The sequence below is a fragment of the Thalassophryne amazonica genome, chromosome 9 (genome assembly GCF_902500255.1).
Source record: "Thalassophryne amazonica chromosome 9, fThaAma1.1, whole genome shotgun sequence".
NCBI lineage: Eukaryota > Metazoa > Chordata > Actinopteri > Batrachoidiformes > Batrachoididae > Thalassophryne > Thalassophryne amazonica.
Window position 1 is genome coordinate 11,320,730 of NC_047111.1, and position 12,311 is coordinate 11,333,040.

Sequence of the window (12,311 nt, forward strand, 5' to 3'; positions counted from 1 at the left end):
AGATTTTTCTTCTCATGTTAGAACCACCAGCAGCTCGACGGTTTAAAAAAGGAAAAAAAAAATCTATTTTTAAATCTGTCAATTTTGTGATTAAAGTTTCTGACTTTAAGAACTATAATTTCTGGTTTCATGTTCGATAACTTTAGCGGATCTGTTTATTAATTGATCGCCGCTTAAGTTCATCATAAGATTCCACGAGTGCTGCACAGCAGAAATGTGTAAGACAGAGATGCTGTGTGCGCGTGAGTGACAGATACGTGTGTGTGTGTGTGTGTGTGTGTGTGTGTGTGTGTGTGTGTGTGTGTGTGTGTGAGTGAGAGAGAGACAGACAGTGACTCTGATACTGTATGTATGTGAGAGAGACACTGATAGTGTGTGAGAGATGCTGTGCGCACGAGTGACTGATACTGTGTGTGTGTGAGAGATGCTGTGCATGCGTGAGTGACTGATACAGTGTGTGTGTGTGTGTGTGTGTGTGTGTGTGTGTGTGTGTGTGTGTGTGTGTGTGTGTGTGTGTGTGTGTGTGTGTGAGATTCTGTGCGTGCATGAGTTACTGATCCTGTGTGTGTGAGAGAGTGACACTGATTCGTGTGTGTGTGAAAGAGAGAGAGACACTATTACTGTGTGTATGTGAGAGATGCTGTGCGGGAGTGACACTGATGGTTTTTTGTGTGTGTGTGTGTGTGTGTGTGAGAGAGAGTGAGTGATGCTGATACTGTGTGAGTGACAGATACTGTGTGAGAGACAGAGATGCTGTGCGTGTGTGTGAGAGATGCTGTGCGCGCGCAAGTGACACTAATACGTGTGTGTTTGTGAGAGGCAGACGGTGACACTGATGCTGTGTGTATGTGAGATGTGCGTGACACTGATGGTGTGTGTGTGAGAGAGAGTGGCTGATACTGTGTGTGTATGTGTGTGTGACACTGATACTGTGTGTGAGAGAGTGACACTGATACTGTGTGTGTGTGTGAGAGAGAGTGACTGTGAGAGAGAGTGGCACTGATACGGTGTGTGTGTGTGTGTGTGTGAGAGAGAGTGGCACTGATACGGTGTGTGTGTGTGAGAGAGTGGCACTGATACGGTGTGTGTGTGTGAGAGAGAGTGGCACTGATACGGTGTGTGAGAGAGTGAGAGAGAGTGGCACTGATACGGTGTGTGTGAGAGAGTGAGAGAGAGTGGCACTGATACGGTGTGTGTGAGAGAGGGAGAGAGAGTGGCACTGATACGGTGTGTGTGTGAGAGAGTGAGAGAGAGTGGCACTGATACGGTGTGTGTGTGAGAGAGTGACAGTGAGAGAGAGTGGCACTGATACGGTGTGTGTGTGAGAGAGTGACTGTGAGAGAGAGTGGCATTGATACGGTGTGTGTGTGTGAGAGTGACTGTGAGAGAGAGTGGCACTGATACTGTGTGTGTGTGTGTGTGAGAGAGAGTGGCACTGATACTGTGTGTGTGAGAGAGAGTGGCACTGATACTGTGTGTGAGAGAGAGTGGCACTGATACGGTGTGTGTGTGTGTGTGAGAGAGAGAGTGGCACTGATACGGTGTGTGTGTGTGTGTGTGTGAGAGAGAGAGTGGCACTGATACGGTGTGTGTGTGTGTGAGAGAGAGAGTGGCACTGATACGGTGTGTGTGTGTGTGAGAGAGAGAGAGTGGCACTGATACGGTGTGTGTGTGTGTGAGAGAGAGAGAGAGTGGCACTGATACGGTGTGTGTGTGTGTGAGAGAGTGACTGAGAGAGAGTGGCACTGATAGGGTGTGTGTGTGTGAGAGAGAGTGACTGTGAGAGAGAGTGGCACTGATAGGGTGTGTGTGTGTGAGAGAGAGTGACTGTGAGAGAGAGTGGCACTGATACGGTGTGTGTGTGTGAGAGAGAGTGGCACTGATACTGTGTGTGTGAGAGAGAGTGACTGTGAGAGAGAGTGGCACTGATACTGTGTGTGTGAGAGAGAGTGACTGTGAGAGAGAGTGGCACTGATACTGTGTGTGTGAGAGAGAGTGACTGTGAGAGAGAGTGGCACTGATACTGTGTGTGTGTGAGAGAGAGAGTGGCACTGATACTGTGTGTGTGTGAGAGAGAGAGTGGCACTGATACTGTGTGTGTGTGTGAGAGAGGCACTGATACGGTGTGTGTGAGAGAGAGTGGCACTGATACTGTGTGTGTGTGTGTGAGAGAGAGTGGCACTGATACTGTGTGTGTGTGTGTGTGAGAGAGAGTGGCACTGATACTGTGTGTGTGTGTGTGTGTGTGTGTGTGTGTGTGTGTGTGAGAGAGAGTGGCACTGATACGGTGTGTGTGTGTGAGAGAGAGAGCGATGCTGTGCACACGTGTGTGAGTGACACTGATACTGTGTGTAGCAAGATGAAGTCCGGATTGAAAAGACGTTCCCGCTAACTTGGTTAACAGGGAATTCCTCTTTGGCTGACCTGGTAGTTCTGGTCTTTACCCTGAGCAGTCCGGGGTTCAATCCCACTGCCGTCCCGGCCACAAAGATCCTACAGTCACGTTTGACTGTGTGTGTGTGAGAGAGAGAGAGAGCGAGTGACACTGATACTGTGTGTGTGTGAGAGAGAGAGAGATGCGGTGCGAGCATACATGAGTGACACTGATTGTGTGTGTGTGTGTCTGTATGAGATGCAGTGCGTGCATGACTGATTGATACTGTGTGTGTGTGTGTGAGTGAGAGAGAGGGGTTGGTTGACCTTGTAGAGTTCTGGTCTTTACCCCGAGCAGTCCGGGCTTCAATCCCACCGCCGTCCCGGCCACAAAGGTTGCAGTCACGTGTGTTTGACTGTGTGTGTGAGCGACAGAGTAACACAGACTGTGTTTATAAAACATGCCGCCATCCGAGGCAGATGTGTTTGCTCGCTCTGCATCTGGATGCTGGGTTTTCTGCTTTTTCTCTTTTTTTTCTTGTGTGTTTTCTCTGGCTTTTAAGTGTTGTGCACTGCAGACTTACACCAGGCAGGCACTCCTGGACATTGCCTGTTTTTTCTGGATATATTCCGCCGGAACTGCAACTCATTGAGTTGTCAGTCAAAAGATGAGCCTGTAGCTGCCCTCTCCTTAGACGCGGAGAAGGCCTTTGATAAAGTTGAATGGGGCTTTCTCTTCTCAGCTTTGTCAAACTTTGGCTTTGGACCACATTTTATTAATTGGGTTAAAATACTATATAAAGATCCAAAGGCTGCAGTTATAACCAATGGGATTACTTCACCTTTTTTTTGGTCTATCACGTGGGACCCGACAAGGGTGTTCTCTCAGCCTTTGTTGTTTATTATTTTTATAGAAAGTTCAGCAGTAAGTATTAGAACAAACAAGGATATCAAAGGGATATTCAGGGGTCAACAAGAACATAAACTGCTTCTTTACGTAGATGATATTTTAGCACTTATCATTAATCCGCTTACATCTTTACCACATTTAATGAACACCATAGATATCATCATATTCAAAAGTTTCGGGTTACACAATTAATTGGGCTAAGTCTGAGGCCATGGCATTGTTGGGTCTTTGTTATTCACATATGGTGGAAAAATTCAAATTTAAGTGGAAACCTAAAGGCATGAAATATTTGGGGATTACATTATGTCAAGATTAATAGACATTTACTAGACATTTAAACACATCCTTTGGATAAACAGTACTTCAACATCAGCATTTTAGATACTGCAGAAAGGTCACACACATCAGTTAACATGAGCATATCAATAAATGGAATGACTACATGCAAAACATTTCGTTTGATAAATAAATAAATGCAACAACATTATAAGCCTTTAGCTATAAATGAGAGACATACTGATGTAAACTCTTATTTCAAACCAAAGGTCTTTCCTTTGCTTTACTCAAGATAAAAGTTAGTTGTGAAGAATCAACGATTTAAGGCCTTCATCTGGTTGTGGGGGAAGTTTTGCACTTTGGAGAGGTGCTTGCCTTAGTTGGCTCATACTTTAGGTGTCCTCCTGTCCTGGAAAAGCTCAGATTCTGACGTTAAGCCGTTATCATGTCATGCAGTTCACGAATTACAACCTTGTTTTCCTCTGGAAAGCAGTGCTGGACCATCGGGTGATGTCTCCAAAACTTATCTGAAGATCTCCAGATGATTTAGCAATTTCTCAACTGGGATGGAAACACAGTCTCTGTCACCAGTGGGTTTTTGTGGTTGAGAGAGGATTAATATACACTCAACAAAAATATAAACGCAACACTTTTGGTTTTGCTCCCATTTTGTATGAGATGAACTCAAAGATCTAAAACTTTTTCCACATACACAATATCACCATTTCCCTCAAATATTGTTCACAAACCAGTCGAAATCTGTGATAGTGAGCACTTCTCCTTTGCTGAGATAATCCATTCCACCTCATAGGTGTGCCATACCAAGATGCTGATTAGACACCATGATTAGTGCACAGGTGTGCCTTAGACTGCCCACAATAAAAGGCCACTCTGAAAGGTGCAGTTTTGTTTTACTGGGGGGGGGGGGGGGGGGGGGTACCAGTCAGTATCTGGTGTGACCACCATTTGCTGGATGTGGAGGTCCTGGGCTGGTGTGGTTACACGTGGTCTGCGGTTGTGAGGCTGGTTGGATGTACTGCCAAATTCTCTGAAAAGCCTTTGGAGACGGCTTATGGTAGAGAAATGAACATTCAATACACGAGCAACAGCTCTGGTTGACATTCCTGCTGTCAGCATGCCAATTGCACACTCCCTCAAATCTTGCGACATCTGTGGCATTGTGCTGTGTGATAAAACTGCACCTTTCAGAGTGGCCTTTTATTGTGGACAGTCTAAGGCACATCTGTGCACTAATCATGGTGTCTAATCAGCATCTTGATATAGCACACCTGTGAGGTGGGATGGATTATCTCAGCAAAGGAGAAGTGCTCACTATCACAGATTTAGACTGGTTTGTGAACAATATTTGAGGGAAATGGTGATATTGTGTATGTGGAAAAAATTTTAGATCTTTGAGTTCATCTCATACAAAATGGGAGCAAAACCAAAAGTGTTGCGTTTATATTTTTGTTGAGTATATTTTATTTAATCAGGTCTAATCGAGGCCATTGCGCTACAATTGGAAGAAAGCAGTCATCTTAATATTTCTAATGTGGAGGTCAAAGGACACCGTAGGATGAAAAATGACCTCAAGGTTGTTACCTCAAGGTGAAATTTATGCCTTTGACCAGTTAACACCAGTTGACACGCTCATGTGTCATACATCATGCAGAAAAAGTGAGGAACCTTGGGGTGATTTTTGGTCCTCCATTGTCCTTTGACGTCCACATTAGAAATATTACGAGGACTGCTTTCTTTCACCTGCGAAATATAGTGAAGATTTGCCCCATCCTGTCTATGGCTGATGCTGAGACCCTGATCCATGCGTTTATCTCTTCTAGATTAGACTACTGCAATGTTCTATTTTCTAGTTTACCGCAGTCCAACATTAGGGGTCTCCAATTTGTTCAAAATGCTGCAGCCAGACTTTTGACACGAAGCAGAAAGTTTGACCACATTACACCCATTTTGGCGTCTTCACTGGCTTCCTGTCCCAGTGAGATCAGATTTTAAGGATCTGCTACTAGTCTATAAACTTTTTCATGGACTGGCCCCTCCCTACTTATCTGACATAATTAAACCTTACATACCGGCTCGGGCTTTGCGTTTTCAAGGTGCAGGACTACTTTGTGTCCCTAGGGTGAATAAGAAGTCTGCGGGTCATAGAGCTTTCTATTATCCTGCCCCTGTTCTGTGGAATGATCTCCCCACGTTAATAAAACAGTCAGATTCTGTGGAGACATTCAAGTCCGGACTTAAGACGCACTTATTTTCCCTTTCGTATGACTAGCATATAGTTGTGTGCTTTTTACTCTTTTAATTCATTTTATTAGGAAACAGAGCATATATAGTGCCAAATCACAACAAAGTTGCCTCAAGGTGTGTCACACAAGTAAGGTCTAACCTTACCAACCCCCAGAGCAAGAACACAGATGACAGTGGTAAGAAAAAACTCCCTCTGAGGAAGAAAGCTCAAGCAGACCAGAATCAAAGGGGTGACCCTCTGCTTACAGACACAGTTGACAAAACAATTTACAAAAGAAATATACAGGAAATGTTGGCAGTGCACAGGACAGGAGGGGAGCAGAAGTCAACACCACTCCCATCTCTGGATGGAGCCACACCTCAAACAGAGAAAAAACAATCAGGCATTGGAAAGACAAATACAGTATAATTTTTCAGCATTAAGCAACAAGAAAAACAGAAGAAATACAAAGGTGATCGCCGGCCACTAGCCCTAAGCTTCACTAACAGACCCAGAATTTACATAAAGTTGAGTCTGCAACCCGCTCCATTTCCTTAAGCCCCTTATTTGTTTGTTTGTTTGTTTGTTTGTGATTTCTCTCATTTCTTTGAAGGTGAGTATGAAACTTGCATATAATGTAAAGTTCTATATGTATTTTCATTTGCGCTGGTTTTTGTTAGCAATCATGTTTTCATAATGCAGTAAATTTTGAAAATTGCCCAATTATTGCCCGCCTAGCTCCTATGTAAGCAAACAATTTGAAAGCGAAAGTAGGTACCATAGCTGAACCAGTAGTTGTTTTTGTGACTATACTTTGGTCCTACAATGTAGAGAAGATACTACTTACATTTCAGTACTTCTGACAGTGTTTTTTCTTGCTAAAATATTAATTGTTGAGGAAAAACTTCCACAGCTCAGTCAGTGGTTAAGGAAAAAAAAAAGGAACCTGTCTGATGGCACTATGGATCCCCGGGATCCCTGCAGTGATGAGTATATGGGGAGGTGATGGTCTAATGGTAAAAGCGTTGGGCTTGAGACCAGAAGATCCACTGTTTAAATCCCAGCAGACCAGAAAATCATTCAGCGCCCTTGGGAATCCCCTAGTTGCTCCTGGTGTGTAGTGAGTACATTGTATGGCAGCAGCCTGACATCGGGATGAATAGTAGAGACGTTTGAATCTTCGACTGGACTCGATTCAAGCTTCTCTACTATGGAAACCACATGGACAACTGAGAGCCTACACAGAAACATCGGGGTGAATGTGAGGCATCATTTGTCTAATGCAGATGGAAAAGCGCTACAAAAATGCAGCCCATTTACCATATTCCAGACCATCGGGTGGCGCTAATGAATCATTTTTCTATTTTACACACAACTCACAGAAGAAGGTATTCAAGATGGCGTCCAGCAGCGGGGTGAGATTTGGTCCTTTGTTATTAATTATTATTTCTGTACAAAGAAATAATAATATATGAGTTTATACTCGTGATGTTTTGTTTGTTTAACGGAGGTAGTTCGAGCTTGAACCGAAACGGTTTGAACCATTTCTAAAGGTTTACTGTGGGCGAACAGCTCACATGCTAACAGACAAAAAGAACCGGTGGTTAATAAATCGTCTCTGGTCGGTGAAGTTTGACTCTTTGTGTCTTTGGTGGTTAATAAATCGTCTCTGGTCGGTGAAGTTTGACTCTTTGTGTCTTTGGTGGTTAATAAATCGTCTCTGGTCGGTGAAGTTTGACTCTTTGTGTCTTTGGTGGTTAATAAATCGTCTCTGGTCGGTGAAGTTTGACTCTTTGTGTCTTTGGTGGTTAATAAATCGTCTCTGGTCGGTGAAGTTTGACTCTTTGTGTCTTTGGTGGTTAATAAATCGTCTCTGGTCGGTGAAGTTTGACTCTCTGTGTCTTTGGTGGTTAATAAATCGTCTCTGGTCGGTGAAGTTTGACTCTTTGTGTCTTTGGTGGTTAATAAATCGTCTCTGGTCGGTGAAGTTTGACTCTTTGTGTCTTTGGTGGTTAATAAATCGTCTCTGGTCGGTGAAGTTTGACTCTTTGTGTCTTTGGTGGTTAATAAATCGTCTCTGGTCGGTGAAGTTTGACTCTTTGTGTCTTTGGTGGTTAATAAATCGTCTCTGGTCGGTGAAGTTTGACTCTTTGTGTCTTTGGTGGTTAATAAATCGTCTCTGGTCGGTGAAGTTTGACTCTCTGTGTCTTTGGTGGTTAATAAATCGTCTCTGGTCGGTGAAGTTTGACTCTCTGTGTCTTTGGTGGTTAATAAATCGTCTCTGGTCGGTGAAGTTTGACTCTCTGTGTCTTTGGTGGTTAATAAATCGTCTCTGGTCGGTGAAGTTTGACTCTCTGTGTCTTTGGTGGTTAATAAATCGTCTCTGGTCGGTGAAGTTTGACTCTCTGTGTCTTTGGTGGTTAATAAATCGTCTCTGGTCGGTGAAGTTTGACTCTTTGTGTCTTTGGTGGTTAATAAATCGTCTCTGGTCGGTGAAGTTTGACTCTTTGTGTCTTTGGTGGTTAATAAATCGTCTCTGGTCGGTGAAGTTTGACTCTCTGTGTCTTTGGTGGTTAATAAATCGTCTCTGGTCGGTGAAGTTTGACTCTCTGTGTCTTTGGTGGTTAATAAATCGTCTCTGGTCGGTGAAGTTTGACTCTTTGTGTCTTTGGTGGTTAATAAATCGTCTCTGGTCGGTGAAGTTTGACTCTTTGTGTCTTTGGTGGTTAATAAATCGTCTCTGGTCGGTGAAGTTTGACTCTTTGTGTCTTTGGTGGTTAATAAATCGTCTCTGGTCGGTGAAGTTTGACTCTCTGTGTCTTTGGTGGTTAATAAATCGTCTCTGGTCGGTGAAGTTTGACTCTCTGTGTCTTTGGTGGTTAATAAATCGTCTCTGGTCGGTGAAGTTTGACTCTCTGTGTCTTTGGTGGTTAATAAATCGTCTCTGGTCGGTGAAGTTTGACTCTCTGTGTCTTTGGTGGTTAATAAATCGTCTCTGGTCGGTGAAGTTTGACTCTCTGTGTCTTTGGTGGTTAATAAATCGTCTCTGGTCGGTGAAGTTTGACTCTTTGTGTCTTTGGTGGTTAATAAATCGTCTCTGGTCGGTGAAGTTTGACTCTTTGTGTCTTTGGTGGTTAATAAATCATCTTTGGTCGGTGAAGTTTGACTCTTTGTGTCTTTGGTGGTTAATAAATCGTCTTTGGTCGGTGAAGTTTGACTCTCTGTGTCTTTGGTGGTAAATAAATCGTCTCCGGTTCACTGATGAACTGATTCCACCTACTCAAAGTGATATTAATCAGTCAAATCACCTGGTGGAGTCAGTGGCTGCAAAGAAAACCTGCACCCTCTTGGCCCTTTTTGGAACAAGTTGCCCACCCCTGGTCTGGAGTCACCCTGAATCTGAGGTCAAGGATGGTTCTTTGTTTTAATGTGGACGTTCATGCCCTTCAAGAAGATTAAGGATCCGTCACTCGGATTGGACTGGATGGAACCTGCTGAGTCTCGTTTGTTTTCCTGTCTGGATTTGACCTCAGGACCGACAGAGGGCAGAGCAGCAAACTGGATCAGGAGCCACTCTGCCAACATGTAGACCTGAATTTGAGTCCCGCTCATGCTTCCCATCTGTATCCTTGGACAATCTGCGCATCTCAGTCCCTCTCCTGTAAATGGACTGCATTTATATCATGCTTTTCTATCTGAAACAGCAGCTCAAAGTGCTTTACAATCATGCCTCACACACACACACACCGATGTCAGGGTGCTTGTCATGGAAGGCGTTCACTACACACGGGGAGCAACGTGAAGATATAGGATGTTACCCGAGGTCCCTTCATGATTTTTCCAGCCTGAGGAAAATTCCTCCGTGAAGCGGCTGTGTGTGCGTGTGAACCAGTTTGCTGCAGGGAGAGGGCTGTTCTGAGCTGAGGTGACTCTCACTGGTGTTGATGTAAATTTGTGAGACACCTGTTCTGGTGCAGAAATTTGCAAAGCCGTTGTTTATTTATTTAAGCCGTTGCACTGGGTGAAGGCGGAGGCTCCGTCACGACCTGAATCAATATTTTATTTTTTGTTATTTTTATTTATTTTGATCAATTTACCTTTGCTAAGGGACCCATTCTGAAACACATAATTTTTACACTTAGGTTTATATCGTGATATATATATATATATATATATACCGTGACCGTGAAGGGATTCAGTTTATACCGCGATATGAGTTTTAGGTCATATTGTGCAGCCCTAATTGAACCAAGGATCCTCTGGTCAAAAACCCACCTCTAAACCACAAGACCATCACCGCCTGTAAGTGGATCCTGGCTTTGGCTCAGAAGTAACTTGCAATGGTCTGGCATCTGGTCCAGGGGGAGTCGTAGACTCTCATCCGATTCACGCTAAGAGAAGAACCTACACTAGCTGGACTCTGGGCCTGTAAGGACTTACTAACATTTCCGTAGGGTTCACCACACAAAGGTCTCAGACACAATAAGAAATCCACTTCCTGTAAACTTGCAGATGTTCTTTTTCTAGAAATCTGCTGCTTCTGCTTGTTGTGTGATTTTTAAAGTGAACCACTGTTGTTTGATATAGATTTCCCACAAATCAGGACTGATGGTTGATTCTGATCCTGGCCTTCTTTTTTGCAGTTGAGTAAGAATGACTTCCGTCGTAAGTGGGATAAAGACGAGTATGAACACTTGGCTCAGAAACGACTGGTGGAGGAGCGGGAACGTGAACGCGAGCGGAGAGATGGTAAGAAGATTTCAAAACCTCCTCTGTATCACTGGCCGCTTCTCAGACTGTTTGTTCAATCTGCTGACCTTGACCTTTGACAGCCTGACCTCAGTCTTTTTTCTGTCTGTTATTGCTGGTGCCCCCACCAGTTGTCTGTTGTAAGGGTCTATCAGAAAGCTGTAGCACTTTTTTTTTAATCTCCTGGCAGAATTTGTGGAGCACAAACTCAGTCACATGGGGTGTGCAGCCAGTACACTCTGAGTGCTGGTCCCAAGCCCAGATAAATGAGTAGGGTTGCGTCAGGAAGGGTATTCAGCGTAAAATAAGTCAATCCAACCATGGAGGTTACAAATCGAATTTCCATACCGGATCGGTCGAGGCCTGGGTAAACAATGACCGCCACCCGTGCCATTGCCCAACACGTTGCCGGCAGAATTTGGCCTACTGCTTACTGAAGAAGAAGAAGATGATCAGGAGAACGTGTCCGGAGACGGTGGGAGAAGAGGAAAACTAGAAGGATGGAAGTGAGAGTTGGGACATTGAATGTTGGCAGTCTGACTGGTAAAGTGAGAGAGCTGGCTGATATGATGGAGAGGAGAAAGGTGGACATACTGTGTGTGCAAGAGACCAAGTGGAAGGGAAGAAAGAGCAGGAGCATCGGCGGTGGGTTCAAGTTGTTGAATCAGGGTGAGGACAGGAAGAGAAATGGTGTTGGGGTCATTTTAAAGGAAGAGTATGTTAAGAGGGTGTTGGAGGTTAAATGAGTGTCTGACAGGGTGATGAGTGTGAAGTTGGAAATTGAAGGGGTGGTGATAAGATAAGACTTTATTGATCTCACAGTGGAGAAATTCACACGTTACGTCTGCTCTTAAAAAACACACACACAAGATGGGTGCGAGTTAGAGGGAAATGTGCATCAAACAGCGTGTGCAAGGATAAGCAATAATAATACTTGTAACGGTACAATAAAATAGTAAAATGAGGTAGAAATAGAAAAAAAAAAAAAATATATATATATATATATATATATATATATATATATATATAAACATGATTGGAATTGAAAAAGACAGGAGCATCTTAGTGGAATTTAGATGTGATAAGGTGACATTAGTGCAGGGATTTGTAAACGAGTTGTTATTGCACATGATATGTGGACATATTATTGCATGTGGTTATTTCACAGTGTTATTGTACAGTCTGACAGCAGCAGGGAGGAACGACCTGTGGTATTGTTCCTTCTTGCACTGAGGGTGCCTCAGTCTGTCACTGAAGGAGCTGGTTAGCTCCACTACAGTCCGATGCAGAGGGTGAGAGTAGTTGTCCATGATGTATTTGAACTTGGTTAACACCCTCCTTTCAGCCACCTCCTCTAGAGAGTCCAGAGGACAGCCCAGGACAGAGCTGGACTTCCTGACCAGCTTGTTCAGTCTCTTTCTCTCCTGCTCTGTGCTGCCCGGGGCCCAACAGACGACAATATAGAGGAGGGCAGAGGCTACAACAGAGTCGTAGAAGGTCTTAAGCAGAGGCCTGCTCACTCCAAAGGATCTCAGTCTCCTCAGGAGGTGGAGGCGACTCTGGCCTTTCTTGTACAGGGCGTCGGTGTTGTGAGTTCAGTCCAGTTTGTTGTTGAGGTGAACACCCAGGTATTTGAAACTGTCCACAGTCTTTATGTCCTCCCCCTGGATGTTCACCGGTGGGTGAGGTGGTGGTTTCCTCCTGAAGTCGATCACCATCTCCTTCGTCTTACTGGTGTTGAGACACAAGTGGTTGCGC

The 12,311-nt window shown here is 44.1% G+C and overlaps 1 protein-coding gene across 1 annotated transcript in view; it reads left to right on the forward strand.

Annotated features, from left to right (window-relative positions):
- Positions 1-7,171: 7,171 nt before the first annotated feature.
- Positions 7,172-12,311, forward strand: part of zmat2 (zinc finger, matrin-type 2) — a 31,508-nt gene continuing 26,368 nt past the window's right edge. The window contains exons 1-2 of the mRNA XM_034177570.1: positions 7,172-7,219; positions 10,448-10,553. Coding sequence (XP_034033461.1) covers positions 7,202-7,219; positions 10,448-10,553 — 124 coding nt within the window. The 5' untranslated portion in view covers positions 7,172-7,201. The remainder of the gene's footprint in view (positions 7,220-10,447; positions 10,554-12,311) is intronic.